This window comes from Trametes versicolor (assembly GCF_000271585.1).
Source record: "Trametes versicolor FP-101664 SS1 unplaced genomic scaffold TRAVEscaffold_6, whole genome shotgun sequence".
NCBI classification, from domain to species: domain Eukaryota; kingdom Fungi; phylum Basidiomycota; class Agaricomycetes; order Polyporales; family Polyporaceae; genus Trametes; species Trametes versicolor.
The window spans coordinates 842,897-860,546 of record NW_007360326.1 but is presented as its reverse complement, the minus strand read 5'-3'; the positions used below and the strand labels follow the sequence as shown (position 1 = coordinate 860,546).

Genomic DNA, 17,650 nt, shown 5'->3' with positions numbered 1-17,650 from the left:
TGTTATATATATTACCGTAACGTCACAGTAATGGCTGCTGCTTAGTCTGGTCTACATCTGTGTCGCGCAGGAAGGTTGTTGGCCACGTTGTACCTGTCGCTCTGGAGATTTAGTCGTTCGGTAATGGGGGAGGGGGGAGGGGGACATTTGATGCAGGGAACTCACGGATACCTTATCAGAGCGGGTGTAACTTTGAGCGATCTATTCCTGAGCAGCAGCGACAGTGAGCGGCCCGGTTGCGGATTGTATGGACGTTCCTGAGTACTACTCCCGTCCGTCCAGGTTTACGCTCAGCGCCGTAGATGCCTGGTGAGCATGCTATGAACGACTGTACGTTCAGACCCCTCAAGTCGACACGTGTTGCGAGAGCACACGTCTTAGAGCGTGTGTGTGCAACACGCTTGAACGTCACGACTGTTTGATGATGGGCGGGAATGGCCGTACGTATATGCGGCGAACTCCTCAATGAGGACAGAAGCGCCTGGGCCGCCATTGTGGTCGTGAGCGTTGTACTTTGATTTTGTGCCCACGATTCTGCGGCGGGAGTATGTCTATCATTAACGTGTATCCTGTAGACCTGTAGTCGTGAGTGTCGCGTGACGGCGACTCGGCCGGTAGGGCTGCGCATCATGAAAAATGTAGACCGCCCCGGCAACACCTCCCATACTTTTAGAGAAGCAGGCGTGCAAATCAGCGTCGTAGGCTTTTAGCTAGGAAACATGATGGATATGCTGACCTTGCGCATCTGTGTCGGCGTATTTGCATCGTGCAGCTATTTGCCAGTGCGACATTCTCGGGACGATTGCAGGCCTACTTCTCAGTTCAAAGGAGTTATCCAAGCCACTGCGAGCCCATAATTCGATACGCATATCTCTAGCGTATGTTTTTCTGATTTGGGAAGAAGTGACGAACCTGCATTGGGACCAGGAGTGTTGGCCACAGTGGGCGCTGTCGACAAGGGCGTCCAGCCGGAATAGGCGTCTAATGTGGCATCGTTTCGCGATCACGTGTAACAGATTAGACGCACGCGGAAGACGCGACGCGTTGTTGACTCCGCGCCACCACCTCCTTCCTCCGCCCGCCGTCCTGCTTCACCCCCACTCTGCATCGCACCCATACTGAAAGGCAAAATATCACTCTATAAAGCCTACAACCCGCACAAATAAGACGACATAGTCAAGCAACTAGCTGCACCTATCGCTCGCTGCGTACATGGGCCCGTTTCTGTGCAGTATCTGCCAGGAACTCCACCGATTGGATAAACTACGCTGTCTCCCTTGTGGTATGTGGCTATTTTGCAGAAATTTGCCTGTGTATAGACCGTAACACGGCCGGGATAATACGAGTCATGATCCCGACGGACTAATTGCCCCGGCGGGTTGCAAGTTGACCGCATACACGTACCTTTGCGCGTCTTCAAATTCAGTATAATGGCGCTAAGAGTTATGCCAATTGGACGACCATACACAGTTTATGATCTACAGCTTCTCAATATCAAAGAGTTTAATATGTCGTCAACTCACACGTACCTCTACAGGCCACACCTTCTGCGCCAAGTGCATCGATCGTTGCATTGAAGTCAATGCGAGACCCGCCATCGGCGGCGGGAGGCGTCCTCTAACGTGTCCCAGTTGTCGCGTGGTGTTCAGGCGCAATGATCCGCATTCCATCTACCTCGACTATGGAGACTCACAGTCTCAGAAGACTACCTGTCATACGGATGCGGTTCATCAGCGTATGCAAGCCGCCACACGGGTGGTCAACCTCGTCGAGCACGACCTGCGCCACCAGACCATACAGAAGGCGGCACAGGAGATGGAAAAGGTTGTTGAGCTGAGTGATGGTCAGCAGGAGTGCTTGTTGGTGCGTATAACCTTCGTATATGCTTTCGTGCTCATTTACTGACGTGGTTCGATCCTTGTTACAGAGTCTCCTGGCGGCTGTCGCGGCACGGTGGCGAGGGATGCTTCCGATGTTCTCTACGATGGCTGACCAGCGCAACCAACTGTCAGCATTACAAGAGCGACAGCGACGGACAGAACGAGAGAGAGACACGGCGGTCGCAGCTACTTCGCATGCAGAGCAGATTGCAACTGAGGCAGTTCGCACGACCGAACAGGTCCACGGGGCGCTCCAGGCAGCGAAGACGCAGGTGGAAACCTTGCAGCAGGCTACAGAGCGCTCCAAAGAAGCATACAAGGGGGAACTAGCCGTCAAACAGGAGAGAATCGATCGGCTATTCGACAGCCTCAACGCCTTGAAGGCCAAGGCATGGACATTCACTTTGCTTTGTCATAGACCGTCGCTCACACTCGAAGTATAGGAAGCGAAGCAGAAGGCGGAGATTGAAGAGCTGCGAGGGAAAGTACAGGAGGCCACCAGACTTCGCGAAGCGGCTGAGTCACAACTGGTAGACCTGGAAGTAGACTATGGACCTGCTGGTGAACAGTCCTTGGTGGTCCTACCAGATGATAGCCAGGTTGGTCGTTTCATCACCGGTGTCACGAACATGTATTGATTCCTGTTCTGCATAGGCGGCGTTCGATTTGTCCGGATCGCAGGCTACATTCGAGCGACTTCCCGGAACGACGCGCAAACGCAAGGGGTCTGAAGAAGACCTGGCGTGGCACAACACGGAGCAAGCTTCAGACGCTGATGACTCGCCTCCCCGTGCAGCTCCTTCGGCGCGCAAGCAGGTGTTGAAGGCGGTCAAGCCCAAAGCGCCATCCTTCTTCTCCGACTGGTCTCTACCCACCGGGCAAGTCCAAGCGAAGGGGGCGCCGCGTATGCTGCAACCATCCACGTCTGCGAACTCCGCAAATCCCATCGCCTTGGACCGCAGCGGGAAACCCTTGAAGCCGGTGCAAGTCGGGTCGAGGAAGCGCATGCGAGGCATCTCCTGAACGCTAAGCTGGACTCGCCTCGAAACCCTCCAGCCTTCTATCTGTACACTCCTATCCTGTGGTTGTGATTTCCTTCTTGCAATGCCATCGTATGTCCGACGATCCCGGTTGCCCCGGTGGAAGCATGGACACGTTGCTGCCTGGACATGACAGCGTGCTGCTTCCCAGCCTGAACGCAGGGACCATCACTATTCCATTCTATTTCGACGTGCGGCGGTGCAAGCTCGCATTCACCGACGTTTTCATGTTTACGTTCTGTGGCGAAAAGGCCTCTTGAGGACAGGTTGGTCTAGTCGTTCACGGCGCGCTGAGCGCTGAGCACCAGCCGCACGTATTCCTATGGCTTTTATTCCGTATCTTCCGTCGAGAGCTCGTAAACACTGCGCCATACGAGATAGATACCACTCAAACATCATGCTGGCGAAATGTCGAAATGAGAATGAGTGGGCAGGTCTCAGCATCATCATCCTGCCTTGCGGACGGCTTCGTCACTGTTGGCATCGTGGGAAAGCGTGTGCCGCCCATCGAGCTCGCCGTGCACAGCGTTCCCGACGCTAAACATGCGACCCCCATCGCCGTCACTCCCTCATCGTGCTTGAAGACCCCCGGGACGACGCCCACTCCTTCCGTTCATCGCTCGTTTCCACCAAGTAAATGTCCAACGGCTACCTCGCCTCACCACTCTCCCCACCCCGCCCCACATCTCGCCCGTCCTCGCGCGGCTCGATCCGCTCCGCCGGACGCTCGAGCAGCCCCAGTGTATCATTAGGCGACGACCACGGTGCGTGCCGTACGCCTCTCTCGAAGGCTCACGACCGTTGACAGGCCGATATCACTCGGACGCACGTATCTCCTTCGGACATCCCGCCCGCAGTGGCCATCCGCACGCAGATGTCCACGCTGAAGCACAACATCCGCCACCAACAAGCCCAGCTCGCGACGCTCGAGAAGGAAGTCCTCCGCGGCCCCCGCCCGCTCCCTCCAGGCATATTCAACTCGCCTCCGATGTCCCCCGCCGAGCTCGACGCCGCAGCGCCCCCGAGCTCGTACACGCCCCGGATCGCGCGCCGGAGCAGCTACGACGCGCTGCAGGGCCTCGCAGGGCCCGATTCCAGCCTTCCGCTGCCCCGGAGAGAGAGCGAGAACAGCATTAGGGAGGGTATCCCGACGTCATCCGGGTCAGGGCAGCGAGCGTCAAGTCCTACGCGGACACTTAGCCGTACGTCCTGTTCTTTCATCTCCCCTATCGGACCATCGTGCTGAGGCCCGCTAGGCATCCCTGTCTCATCCGTAGGTATGTTGGACCCTATTGCATGACGTAGTACCGCACTGGTACCGTCGATCTACATCTACCTCGTCCTCGGGGCAAACTGCCAATTAGCTGACGCGCCGTCCGCAGGAAACGCACGTGCACTAGCCGAGGAGGACAGCGGGAACACGTCCCACCATTCGAATCACTTGTCCGTGTCGACGTCGTCTATGGGCGGTGGATCCTCACCGCGACGACAGTCATTCGCACCGGGTAACACGACGAAGGTGCTCGCGGATCTGCAGGCGGGCGTCCTAAACGCCAAGAATGCGCTGGAGAACACGAAGGCGCAGCTGCGCGTGAGCCAGCGGCAGGTCAGCCAGCTCACGCGGCAGACGGAGGACCTGAAGGAGGTGCGGGAGCGGTTGAGGCTGGAGAATGAGGGCCTGAACAACGTTGTGGCGAGGAAGGAGCGGTTACTGCAAGAGGTGTGTTCTACCACTGTGCCGTAATGTCGTGTGCTCAACCTGTCGGGTTAGGTGCTTGACCGAGCACGGAAAGCGGAGGCGGAGGTAATCACGCTGAGGTCGTCGCTGAAGAGCGAGACATCGACGTCGAAGAAGACTATCCGCGACATGGAGGCCTCCCTCACCGAGTGCACGGCGCGCACGCAGAAGGCGGAACGGGAGTACACGGTGCTACGGGACTCGATCAAGGGCCTCGTGGAGTCGTTCCAGACCGACGCGGTGAACCTCCGAGAGGAGATGAAACGACGCGAAGACAAGCTAAAGGGCGAAGCAGAGGAGATGGGCCGCAAGTATCGTTTGCTACTGGAGGAGATCCAGAAGGAACGAGAGGACGGCGGAGAGGGTATCGGCGAGCTGCGGCGCCTGACAAGAGAGAACGAACGAATAGGCAAGGAGATCGAGGACGGCCTGCGGACGGAAATGCGGCAACTGCGGGCGGAGGTCGACCGGTCGACGACGGAGAGCGAGGAGGCGACACAGACCGCAAAGTGAGTCCCATACCCACTAACCGTCTGTTTTCCGCCGTCTGACCTGTTTCGCGCAGAAATCTTGCCGCCGAGCTCGGTCGTCTACGCAGGCTCATGCGACAAGCGGGTGCCGCTGCAGCGCAGGACGCGCGTGGCGGACCGTCATGACCGCCCCATCCTTCCGCTCCCATTCGTTTCGTACATCGCACCTCACATGTTGTTTATCGGCCTCGTCGCTTTGCTGTCTAATTTTATACCCAGGACGCAGGATCCTGACACTCCGATATCCAGGACACTCCGACTAAGCACACATCCTATCGCATTTCCCTGTATCGCCATTGGTTTGAGCACCTGCGGACATCTGGACGCTACCAGTTAGTTACGGGATACGCAGTGACAGTATTATATATGCACAGATTCCGGTCATCATGATGCTGCTCTCGTTATCCCGCGGAGCGATACGCACCTCCACCACTTGGCACGGCGCCCTCGGGTATGTTCCTGGGCCACAGAATTCGGGTCGAATATTTTTACAAGTCCAGACGGCTCTGTACAGTGTATGTTGCACAAAGTACATGTCACCATTGCGTCAGATGGACGCTGGATTGCACGAAGCGCCGGATTGGGCGCGACGCACGTGGCGGCGGAGGAGTCGCGTCAGCTCGCGTGATGGCACCCCGGATCTAAGCCGTATGGAACGCGTCCGAGCCCCCACCCGGCCTATATAACTCTTCGCTCAAATTGGAGAGCCCAGCCTTTCTTCCTGACCACCACCTCGACCCATTCCCGTGCCCGAACACAGAACGACGCCATGGCACACGCAGCACATATCATAGACAGCGCACTCGGAGCGGTGGGCAACACCCCAATTGTAAGGTTGGAACGGATAGCGAAACAGGAGGGCCTGCAATGCAATCTTTGTGAGTATATGCGCCTAGTCCGTTGCGTTTTCGGTGGCTAAAAATTGTCGTGCAGTGGGCAAGGTTGAATACACCTCCGCCGGTGGGTCCGTCAAAGACAGGATAGCGAAGCGCATGGTGGAGGAAGCCGAGCGGGAGGGCAAGCTCATCCCCGGATACAGTGTTGTCATTGAACCGACGTCTGGAAACACCGGTCAGTAACACTGCTGCCTTGGACGCAATTCTCTCATACTCATGCAGTGGCTCCTCAGGTATCGGTCTTGCAATGGCGTGTGCTATCAAGGTCAAACGGTCCTCCTACGACTACAGGACATGTGCTGAATACTACAGATAAGGGATATTCGGTGATCATCACCTTGCCTAACAAGATGTCTCTCGTGAGTCCATGATCTACACACCTATCATCTAAGCCAAATCTGACACCACTTTCGCGCCTTGTAGGAGAAGGAAGCTGCACTTCGCGCACTAGGCGCGGAGGTCGTCCGCACGCCCACCGAGGCGGCATTTGACTCCCCCGAGTCCCACATAGGTAGAGCACCCCATTCACAGTCTGGCACGCCTCGTGGCTGAATTCCTTAACGATCGCAGGAGTGGCGAACAGACTGCAACGTGAAATTCCGGGCGGCATCATCCTCGACCAATATCGCAACGTACGTTCTCTATTGAATTGGTATCCATTCACCTAGTAACGATTGTTCGTGCAGGTGAACAACCCGCTTGCGCACGAGTACACCACTGGGCCGGAGATTGTGGAAGCCGTTGTGTCTACACCTCCCACTGGCGACCGCTCCTCCTCAGGCAAGGTCGACGTCTTCGTCGCTGGCGCAGGCACGGGCGGGACCATCACCGGGATCTCGCGCGCGATCAAGAAGAAGCACAACAAGGACTGCATCGTCGTCGGTGTGGATCCCGTTCGTACTCTGCTCTGCCTATTTGCATGCACCGACGCTAACATCACGACCCGTCCTATAGAAAGGCAGCATCCTCGCCTTCCCGGACACCCTGAACGAGGACGGCTCCGGCGAGCAGTACGTCGTCGAGGGCATCGGCTACGACTTCGTCCCGGACGTCCTCTCGCGCGATCCCGCCGACGTCGACCAGTGGATCAAGACCTCGGACGACGAGGCCTTCGCCGCCGTGCGCCAGCTCATGCGCCACGAGGGCCTGCTGGTCGGTGGCAGCAGCGGCAGCGCGCTGAGCGGCGCGCTCCGCTGGCTGCACAGCGATAAGGGCCGCGCTATCGCGCAGACGGAGGGCGCGAACGTCGTGGTGTTGCTCCCTGACGGGTATGTTTTCGCCCATTTCGAGCGTTGTGCGTATGGCTGATGGTCATGTTTTTCGATAGCATCCGGAACTACATGAGCAAGCCGTGGTTCCTCAAGATGGCGCTCGAGGCGGAGCCGACGCCGCTCGCGCACCGCATCGCGGAGGTCCTGAAGACGTCCAAGAGCGACGTGCAGACGAACGGCGCAGCGTCCAAATGAAGACTGAGAGTGTCGAGGACAATCGTAGAAGCGTACTAGATGACAATGGATTGTATAGCATCGTCGGACTGCGTTGTAGTGTTGCAATTGCCGACGTGAATAAGTGCAAAGTTTCGTTCCGTTCCTAACAGAATCGCGTTGACAAGCTTGAGAGGCCGCACACTTCATGTGGATTGCGTATGATCAGAGTGGAATATTATGGATAATGCTACAGAGTACACCGGTTCAGAAACGATAGCAATGCGCGACAAAGTCAATGAATGTGATGCGGCCGCCTTCCCCTCCACCCTGCGGCCTTACGCTTAATATATATCTAGTCCTCCCCCTCCCCCTCTCCTTCGCCGTCCACTTCGCCGTCGCCCTCAGCATCCGCTGCTGCGACCGCCGCAGCCGCAGCGGCGACCTGCCGCGCATCCGCCTTCGCCGCGTTGTCCGCCGCCTCCTGCTCCTCGAGGTTGCGCAGGCGCATCTCGACGAGGAACTCCTTGTCGCGGATCGTCTGCGACCACGAGCGCGTGACCTTGGACAGCACCCACGCGCCGTGTCCGAGCCCCGCGAGCGTGAATATGCCGGGGTAGACGTGCACGACTGCCATGCACCGTATGTCAGCGATCTGCTCGCGATCCGGGGGTGAGGGGAGAGACGGGTGCTTACAGAGGAAGTCGCCGTCCATGGGCAGCGTGACGAGGCGGGAAGCGGACCACAGGATGGCCGCGGGGAAGACGATCATGCCTAGCAGCCCTGCACAGACTGGGGCGATGACCTCTGTCGTTGCGCGCATAGGATCGAGGTGGGCTAGTCCGTTGCGAATCAGCTATAAGAATGAGGGTCAGCGCACGGTTAGCCTCCCACATGAAACATACGCACCCGGTCGACACCACGCATCTGATCATGCCCAGGCTGGTGCACGCGCATCGAGCGCACGATGATCTTCAAGTAGAGCAGGCCGAGCGCCCACATGTCGACCATGCGTATACGGGGCTCCCCAAGCGGGTTCGCCGCGTGCTTGATCGGCTGGATGATGTACAGCTCGACGACAACCCCAAGGAGCGTCGGGATCACGACGCCGAGCGCCCCAAGCATGTACGACGCCTGCCCGACCCAGAGCAGACCGCGCTTGAGCACGAAGAGCGACCACTCCGCCCGCGCGCCGTCGGACCAGCGGCGCTGGCGGCGCTTGTCCATGCGATCGAGCGCGGTGCCGACGAGCCAGCAGCCCCAGAGGAGGTAGAACCCGAGGATGAATGCGTACCCGTCGTGCACGTCGTACGGGAGGAAGAGCCGAAACACGCCCCGGCCGAGCAGGATGGGCGCGGCGAGCACGGCGGCGAGCAGCGCGGAGCCGACGGTCCAGATGCAGACGAGGAAGGTGATGACGCGGTAGCGGAACTGCGGGGGGAAGTAGACGACGGTGTAGTCTTCCTTTACGATACGCTTCGCCTTCTCCGCCTCGAGGTTCTGCGCGATGATCAGCCGGGAGCCGTTTGCGTCGATGGGGTGGCCTTCCTCGTCGACTTCGACGGTCGCCGGGGCGTCTTTGACGAGAGCTACGTTGTCGCTGTTGGGGACGCGGCGGAAGGTGCCGTCGTGGACGGCCTCGGCGTCGTCCATCTGCATGCCGTCGTCGTTCAAGAGAGACCGCCAAGTCCAATGCTCTGATGTGTACTCTTCTGAGGGGAAGCGTCCGCCGAACATGTAGGATGAGAGACGAAGTTGCCGAGCCAAGTATTTCCAGATAGATGTTCCAAGTTTTCGGAGAGCTTTACGAGGGCGGAAGTATTCCATAGTGTAGGGTAGAACCAATTGGATGAAGATCAGGTCTATTGGCACCTCGGAGAGCGGTTCCCTGAACAAACAACAATCAGAGCAAACACTGGCAGTCGTTTAAGTCTTTATCGCTTACCGAATTTTCCACCTGAAAGGCATGATGGTACCGCGGAATAGCCGCAGAATCCCGGAAACGGTTGCAACACCACTGGCAACCACGACCCCATACATGGCCGCGCTCAGCAGCAGTTTGCGCAGCTGCACGAATGTCGGGCGTTCGAGGATGTCGCGGATAGGATGGAAGTTCTGGTCCTGAGGATCTTTGATGAACCACATCGCACCAGGACGCATAATCCCACGGCATCCGGAAAGGAGCACAGCGAACTGGTACCTACAGCATTACGATTGTGAGTGAACTTGGTAAGAGAAGGAGGAGCACAGACGTACATAAACATGGTTCCTAATACCCAGTGGTAAAAGGTCGCCCGCAAGGGAGCGAAAAGCAAGAAGGCAGCTCGTGAGCGGAAAGTACCATGAGGGAACATCCACACCGAGCATACGTCCAGCATCATGCCGCAGCCGAGGGGAAAGATGATCAGCTCGATGACAATGAATGCAGCGACCTTTACACGAAGTCAGCATGGGGGTCGACGTGAAGAAAATTCATCTACCTTCACGACAAGGAGCTGCTGTCGGATGGCACTCCGGACAGCCCTGCCAGCGCTCCGCATAGTACCCACCGTCAGGATGTTCAGGTAGATAGCTAGCAAGAGCCCGACGACGGCATAACCGAGGGAAACGGCGAAGACCCTGTCCTGGCGGTCGTCGCCTACGGCCATCTCAACCCAGGTCTCCTTGCCTTGTTCACTCCATTGGCGAACACTTTGGCCCAGAGGCGCAAAGTACGGCTCGGCCATACGCATCACGGTCGTGTCCTCTTCTAGAAGCCGATACAGGTAAGAGGGAGTCGGCTCGACTTTCGCGGCTTCGGATGGAGTGGACGTCGCGGCGCTATCCATGACCTTCATAGCGACGTCCATGACACTGTGATACTGCAGAGACTGTTAGACACGTACTGCCTGTGCACGAGATCAAAAAATGCTAACCACTGTCGTAACCACGTCTGCGAGCTTCTCGGCGCGCTCAGGGCCAGCGAAAGATGACAGTACGCCCAGAGCCCAAGTCAAAGCCAGTTGGGTCAGGACAGCCAGAGGAGTAATAAGTAGCCGCGAGACAACCAGTAGGACGGTGTCGACTATAGGGTCGGTCACAATACGGATGGCGCGTAGCGGCAGATGCAGAATCTGCATGGCTCTCCGAGGATTTAGCTAAAACGAGTAGCTTAGTATGCGGTGTGTGTTTTCTGAGTATGCATGCGAACTCACACTTAGCAATGCGGTCGTTTTGCCGATAGTGAACGGAAGCCATATACCCAGACCGATCGTGGTGTCAAGGATGAAGGTCATGAGAATGGCCTGTGATACATGTGAGTATGCGTGGTTCTGTTATATGATAAACTCAACGTACGTTCTGGAGCACACCATACAGTGGCCCTCGTAGACCGATGGCTGGGCACGAATTCCATGTCAGTGTCCCATAACGCTAATTTTGGGATCAGTCCTACCTTCTAGGGCACCGTCCATGTCATCCTCAATATTGATGTCATTCTCGAAATCCTCCGGGATTGGTGGAGGCGGCTCGACCCTCTGGATTGCCCCGGCTTCAGGCGGAGCATCGTCCTCGACCTCCTCCAACTGGTCCGCGTCGTCTTCGTGCACATCATCCTCCGGGCCTGCAACCTCCTCTTCTTCCTCCTCTTCCTCTTCGACCTCGGCGACAACTTCCTCATCGGTCCACCGGACATCGTCCGCATCATCGTCCATCTCCCCATCCAGCTCAACATCCGCCATCTCTGCCCTCTCTGCGCGCTCCGCCTCGGCCTCCTCAAGTTCGCGCTGACGCTCCTCCGGATCGCGGAAGTATTTACGGTGCGCCTCCTCGAGATCGTTCGCGTCCATGAGGTCCGCATACCATTGCTCCACGAAGTAGTCGACCTGTCCGTCCGGCACAACAGCGTCGAGGTCCTCTGGCGCACGGTATGTTGCCAAACTGGGCGACGCGAGCGGAGTCTGCTTGCGGCTTTGCGCTGCGCTCGCCGAGGCGGACGCGAGGGCTGGGGAAGGCGGGAGCGTCATGGTGGGTAACGGTGGACGACGTAGACCTGAGGGCGTGCTCGGACCAGGGGAAGGGAAAGGCTGTATGCCCACAACATCTCCGGGGAATTCAGCATCAAGATGTAACGCCACCTTGTCTGACGGGCCGGGTAGTGAGGCGTTCACAGATTTCGGTGTTAGCTCCCGCTCGTCTTCCTCTGTGCTACTTGATTCGTGGAGAGGCGGCGAGGGCGATGCGAATGGATTGTGAGATGGGGGCTCGCCGTACCCGCTCCCCCGCTGTGAGGCGGTACCGTTCTCCGACGACGAAGGCACGTCGGTGCGTGGCGACGACACAGACGGCGGAGGCACGGTGAAGGTGAACTCCGCAAATGTCGGTAGCGTTTGTGTTGCGCGGTCGTGCTTGCGCCCCGGGGACCACTCTTCATGGTCCGCGCCTTCGTCCCTATCACTAGGTCCAGGTATCGCAGACTCTAGTGGGTACATGGTCCGCATGATCTCAAGTCTCCGGAACTCTTTCGTCTTTAGAGCGCGTGCATACCCATCTTCTTCGCTATCCTCATCGACTGGAAGTGGCGGGGCCCTCAGTCTTGCCTTCTCCGCAGCGCGACTCGATCGCCGGCCTTTTCCCTTGGCTGCCTCCCGCCCAGGGGTGTGCCCTCTGCTTCTCGGTCGTATATGCCGAGAGGGCCCCGCCTCGAGCGTGTCGGTTGGGGCCGTCGCGTCGCTCCTGGTCCGCTGCTTCTTTGTCCTCGCGCGCGCAACGTCTTCCCTATGCACCCCGTCGTAACGCGCCCGACCAACCGGAATCCTATTCCGTGGGGCCTCCTCGTTCACAACCATTGGGCGTACAGGAACCGGAGGTGCTTCTTGGACCACAATGGCCGGAGGCGCCACCTCTGGGGCGGGTGGTACTGCCTCGGGCGCGTCCTCTTCGGCGGGAATATCTCCATCCTCGAAGATACCTGGCCGCGCGTTCTGCGTGATCCACTCACGTAGTAGGAAGATTGCAACAAACGCGATCACAATCATGGACGCAATTATCTGGCCCGCGACGATGTCCGACGAGACTTGCAAGACTACTGGATGCGTCAATATTCCGTGAGGGTGGGGCGTGTGACTGCTAGGGGAGGTGGCGTTGGTGGCGGTAGCATTCGCGGGGATGTCATCAAAGAGGTCGGGCTCGTGTTCTGGCCTTTTGAGAGCGCTGATCCACCATGCGCTGCATTTCGAGTTAGCAGAGGCCGAGGCATGAGGAACAGCTGAACGTACGCATGATTGCCCATCGCAAAGTACATCCTCCATGTCCATATCGTGACCCACGGCAACGCGGCGAGCCATATTGACGCGACGAGAATGGCACGGAGACCGAAGAGGACCGCGGATGCTAACTGCCGCGAGAATTGGCGCAGTATTAGGAACAAGGGCAACCGCTCTGGCATATCCTTCGAGTACACTGCAAACGTACGGTCAAATAGACACTTTCCACACGCTAGATGCGGACTCACCCTTGGTGAAGGAGTATGGATATTTGCAGACATCGCAGGTCTTCTTCTTGCTGTGTGCCAGCCATTCCTGCAGACTGATGGGGTAGGCGTCAGAGTGTGGCGTGCGGTGGCTGTTTCTGTGCAACTCACCAGTCCTGGTGTATATACCTGATCGTACCCGAGCATTTACATGGGTGAAATAGAGGCTGGTCGGGCTCTGCTGGCGCACTGCATATGCGGCATGTGTCTGGAGGATATGATGAGCTTTGGTAGGGTCATTTGTCATGCTGTGGCAGACCTTGCTCTTCCAGCATTGATGATGTTGCTGCCCGTTAGCTTGTGCTGATTCCCAGACGCTTTCCTGGACGGTGAGACAGTCAAGTCGTCGCCAGAGGTCTGGAGTGTGTGTGTTAAGAGGCCAAGAGATGGACGCTGTGGAAGTTGACCGCGGCCTGACGCATGGATATAGGCGCCCATAGCGGCAGGCGCCACGCGCGCTTCCTCCGAATCGCCGGCATTCCCGGCCCGCAGATCGGCTGGTCAGCGCCGGTACTATGAGCGCTAATTACTGCACTTGACTACGACGCCGAGTTCGATCGTTTTGTGCGCGTACCACTCCGACTTCATCCACCTTCTCAAATCTCTCTTCACCTGAATGCGTGCGTGACTTATCTTCGGAGCATAGCATTGGTAGTGGCATGACGCTGCTTCTCATTTGCGCTGCGGCAGCGCAATTATGTCGTCAAGAAACTGCCAGTGGCTGAGAAGTTGCGTATCCGGTGTAGATGCTGCGGAAATTAGTGCTAAGAGGTGGACATAGAGTTGGTGAGTTACTGGTACTGGTGACCACGTTGACGCTTCTTGGGGCAGTATCGCAGGCGTTCTGCCGTAGGCACGGAGCAATATCAGCTCTACCGTAGCAGCAGCTATATAATCGTCAAGCGATGTAGTACCTCAAGCATCACGCACCTTCCCCCGACCCCTCTGTCTTGCACACCGTTACACAGAACTCACGGCTAAGATGAGCTCAACGGCGTCTGGTAAGTAATTGTTACTAGTCTGCACTATCAAATAGGTTTTTAATAGTGTGTAATCCATTGTTCAGTTTGCTCGGGACGCACGGCCGGCTCCCCCGCTTCCTTCCTTGGCGAATCCGAAGGAGTACCTTATCCTTGTGGTACACCTCGCTCCAAAAGACCCGCAGAAGTGGCGATCCGCAGCGCAGACGGCGCCGAGTTCTTTGTGCCACGACAGTTCGTCCTGGATGCGCTCCAGGACATGTACAGTCCCCGGTCGTCTGCCCCCGCGGCCCCTCCATCGGACTTGCGGGAGATGCTGAACGACACGGTCCAGACGATGATCGAGCTAACCTCCCCCGACGCGTCTGTCTCAGGGCGCAGCCTCACCTTCAGCTCCCTCAAGCCTGTCCTACGCTTGTTCTGGCACCACAATTTGAGCTGTCCGTCATTCGTGCAGGCGGCCCTAGGCCCCGTCCTCGCGCGAGAGCCTCTGCGAGTATACGCGTTAGCGGCGCAATACGACCAGGTGGAGCCCATGCAGGAGGCCGCCCGCGCGTGTCTCCGCCACACGGACGCGCTCGCCGACGCCCCGGAGCTAGACGAAGTCGCCTCACGGCCGTACCGACGACTGCTGCTCTATCGGCGGGCGTGCGTCCTTGCGTTGAGCGGCCTCCCCTCTTCCTATCACGACATATACGAGACCTTCGGCCGCGACTGGGCGTGGCTTTCCTGTTCGGAATGTCTCCACAAGGCCCGGTGCGATCGCGAGGCATCCTGGTTCCTCGAGTACTACGACTATGTGCTAGCCGTCCTGGAGAACACCCCTCATCCTGATGCGCTCCGCGAGAAGGATTTGCGCGCGGAAGGCATCGCACGGGCGGCCACAAGCTGTACCCAATGCGCATCCTCTGCGGAGGCCGAAGTGGATCGCTTCCTGGAGCTGTTGATTCGACGAGTGGATCGAAGGATCTCAAAGGTGGGTAGAAATACCTCGCCTGCGTGTTTGTCGTTGTGATGTTTAACTAAATTGCCGTGATAGGTCACCTTGTAGCCTTAGGTTGCATGCAGTGGTGTGCTCTTGCAAGTTCAGAGAATATGCAACAGTGTTCGCTAGCGCCCACTGCCAAATGGCGGTTGTGTATTTGTATACTTTCAAGGCTCCTTGAAAACTCCTACGTATATGTGCGTCACCAAATTATAGCTTGGATATCATATCCCGTAGGCGGGTTGGTACTGCTCAGGGGCCGTGTCTTCAGGTCACTCGACTGAAACGGCCATCCTGCATGCCATTAATTCGCGAGGCGCACCAATGGGAAGATCTCCCATTGACACGTATTCCTGTGAAATTCAGCATACAAACAACTGGATGTATCAAGCTGACGACGTGAGCATCACAGCACCTGGCCCCATTTCCATTTTGACAGGTGTCGTCCAAGTCTCCGATGCCTTTCGAGAGACGTGGTCAACCTGGACTAAGACTGGGGCTGTGGGAATATTAATATGTACGTCGACACTACCCGAATTAAATTATTCTGCGTGACTTACTGTTTTCCGCATATTCCTTCCACGTAGTCCTTCGTTGGACTTGAAGGCGTTGCAGAGCAGGTCCGGCTAGGCAGGGCTAGGTGAGGTCGGGAGATGCGCGTCTATTGGCCGGCGCTTGCCGAGGCGTTCAGTATCGTGCGCTTCGGATTCGGTGGGTGCTGGCAGCCCATTTCATCCTCTCCTCTCTCTGTATCATGATGCTCTGTAATTCGGGACTCCCGGGAACACTTTTTCTCGACTGCGGTAATAGGGGCATGATATCGAAGGTGATATAAGAGCTCACTAGATGTCACGTACAATCTGAACCACCGGTACCGCAGTCGCGGCGGCCATGATATTATTTACCAACTCCGAGTCGGAACTTCTCCAGGCTTCCTGCGCGCGTCCACTCGGTATGCATCAGCGCTCTGGTGAACGCACCCCACGCTTCCCGGAGACACACGCCTGTCAAAGTTCAACATGACTATGGGGTTCGCATCGACGTCCGCACCGGGAGAAGCTGTTGGCGGTGGGCGGCCGCGCGCGTAGACTCTGCATCTGTCGACTGCGCCATATCTGGGGACTGAGATGTTGGCTTCCGAATATTAGTAGTGCTCGGGTACTGTGGGCCCTGCCAGCTTTGACTGCGCCCTCTCTCCGACGTCGTCCACAACGCCACCAAACGATGCGCAGTTTGCGGTTGGCAGCCTCTCAAATCTCTCCACGACGGTTGTCGACGGCCGTGCCACCACCCGCCTCCTCAACCCGCCGCCTCGCCCTCTCGATAGTCGAAGGACCCTCGGAGCCGCTACTCATCTCAAAAACACTCCCCGCCTACTTCCGCGAAGATATCCTGCAAGTCTATGGCGAACGCCCTGCGCTCATTTCACCTCAAGAGCACCCGCGCCCGCACGGGGGCCCACCCTCGCGTCTGATGGGTGATGCGCGATACCTCAGATGGGATTTCGCCGAGTTCGACTGGCACTCCGGGACTTCCAAAATTTTCGGTCCCCCAGAAAGGGTTCCAAAACATGATTGCAGAAATGCAATTTCTGTGAGCGATTCTAGGGACAATAGAAAGATATCGAAAAACGTGCCTAGAAAGTTGACCGAAAGTTAGCTTTTCGCGATTCATTCTCTTACCCATTTAATGACCATTTTGGGTCTCCCGAGAATTTTTTTAATTCTTCCCCTTTTCCGGACCGAGAGAAATTGTACAACTAGCTTCCTTTCTGGGAAGTCTATGACATCCTTTTTCGTAACTGTTTTTGGACGGCCTAAAAGTTATTGTTTCGTGTATACCGGAACAGGAATGTGCGCGCCCGCTCATCGCCCACCCGTCGCCCGCCGTAAGCACGCTCATCGCCCGCTACGAACATTTTTCTCGCCCATCCACAGCACGTGAAAGGGCGCATGCATTCGAGCTGCGACAATGTACAGTAGTCATTACATAGTACAGTAATACATGCAAGGTGCGGTGGTTAACCGGAGGGAATGCGCAGAACGTCCAACAGGAACCTCTCGCTGGCGACTTCGACGGCGCGCTTTACCTTGCGCGCACCTTGGTGGAAAGTGATCTTGTTCCGCCATTCCTTGCCACTGTGCGGTGCGGCGTTTGAGTCCCGAATCGCTTGCAGACGGAGCTGGAACCAGTCCTCGCAGAATTGAGTCCAGTAGCCCACGTTCATCCCGGAGTAGCTCCACTGCGCCGGTCGAGGCCACCATGAGAAATACACCACATCCTTGTGCCCGGAATCTGCAAGCAGTGTTAGATATTGTTGCAGCATGAAGTCAGAAGCTTACATACCCATGATCTTGTACGTGCCGCAGATAATGTCGATCTCTTCTTGCGACAGGCCGTCGTCATAATACGGAGGCCCATGCCGGGGTTGGATGGCCTGGCTGTGAACGAAGACGTCCGTCGAGGGCCCCGTGTTGGCGAGCTGTTGAGGATGCCCTCCGAGGATCTCCATGGCCAAACGCCAGACGATACCACCATGAAGAACCGCTGCGCGTCCCCGAGGCGAGCTGAGAATCTCATATGCGCGAGCCTCATATGCCCGATAATCCCACTCAGTTGGCCTGAATGAGGGCGGGCGCCAACCCAAACACTTTTCCGTCGGCGACAT

General features: G+C 57.3%; 6 protein-coding genes across 6 annotated transcripts; 4 read left to right on the top strand and 2 right to left on the bottom strand.

Moving 5' to 3' along the window:
• Window positions 1-1,737: 1,737 nt before the first annotated feature.
• TRAVEDRAFT_71982 (uncharacterized protein) lies at window positions 1,738-3,027 on the top strand (the record flags this gene model as incomplete). Its single annotated transcript, XM_008040476.1, has 3 exons — window positions 1,738-1,863; window positions 2,324-2,479; window positions 2,535-3,027. 3 exons carry the CDS (start codon window positions 1,738-1,740, stop codon window positions 2,901-2,903), a joined length of 651 nt encoding a protein of 216 aa, XP_008038667.1. The 3' UTR covers window positions 2,904-3,027.
• Window positions 3,028-3,557: 530 nt separating this feature from the next.
• TRAVEDRAFT_37325 (uncharacterized protein) lies at window positions 3,558-5,314 on the top strand (the record flags this gene model as incomplete). Its single annotated transcript, XM_008040054.1, has 6 exons — window positions 3,558-3,684; window positions 3,778-4,122; window positions 4,177-4,197; window positions 4,303-4,640; window positions 4,692-5,167; window positions 5,224-5,314. 6 exons carry the CDS (start codon window positions 3,558-3,560, stop codon window positions 5,312-5,314), a joined length of 1,398 nt encoding a protein of 465 aa, XP_008038245.1.
• A 643-nt stretch (window positions 5,315-5,957) lies between these two features.
• On the top strand, window positions 5,958-7,550 carry TRAVEDRAFT_124382 (pyridoxal phosphate-dependent enzyme beta subunit; the record flags this gene model as incomplete). The annotated part of the gene is given in 9 exon segments (XM_008040475.1): window positions 5,958-6,066; window positions 6,122-6,259; window positions 6,318-6,380; window positions 6,397-6,443; window positions 6,508-6,595; window positions 6,655-6,716; window positions 6,771-6,977; window positions 7,039-7,352; window positions 7,412-7,550. 9 exon segments carry the CDS (start codon window positions 5,958-5,960, stop codon window positions 7,548-7,550), a joined length of 1,167 nt encoding a protein of 388 aa, XP_008038666.1.
• Window positions 7,551-7,863: 313 nt separating this feature from the next.
• Window positions 7,864-13,226, bottom strand: TRAVEDRAFT_123271 (E3 ubiquitin-protein ligase SSM4; the record flags this gene model as incomplete). Its single annotated transcript, XM_008040474.1, has 13 exons — window positions 7,864-8,138; window positions 8,205-8,364; window positions 8,418-9,396; window positions 9,454-9,708; window positions 9,765-9,940; window positions 9,989-10,369; window positions 10,436-10,645; window positions 10,703-10,792; window positions 10,845-10,885; window positions 10,942-12,713; window positions 12,764-12,947; window positions 13,000-13,073; window positions 13,129-13,226. Coding segments are annotated over 13 exons (4,695 nt in total), but the record flags the coding sequence as incomplete, so codon positions are not given.
• Window positions 13,227-13,999: 773 nt separating this feature from the next.
• TRAVEDRAFT_47530 (uncharacterized protein) lies at window positions 14,000-15,048 on the top strand (the record flags this gene model as incomplete). The annotated part of the gene is made up of 3 exons (XM_008040137.1): window positions 14,000-14,018; window positions 14,084-14,973; window positions 15,037-15,048. The coding sequence occupies 3 exons, from the start codon at window positions 14,000-14,002 to the stop codon at window positions 15,046-15,048; spliced, it is 921 nt and encodes a 306-aa protein (XP_008038328.1).
• Window positions 15,049-17,002: 1,954 nt separating this feature from the next.
• Window positions 17,003-17,650, bottom strand: TRAVEDRAFT_124826 (uncharacterized protein; the record flags this gene model as incomplete). Its single annotated transcript, XM_008040473.1, has 2 exons — window positions 17,003-17,277; window positions 17,329-17,650. The coding sequence occupies 2 exons, from the start codon at window positions 17,648-17,650 to the stop codon at window positions 17,003-17,005; spliced, it is 597 nt and encodes a 198-aa protein (XP_008038664.1).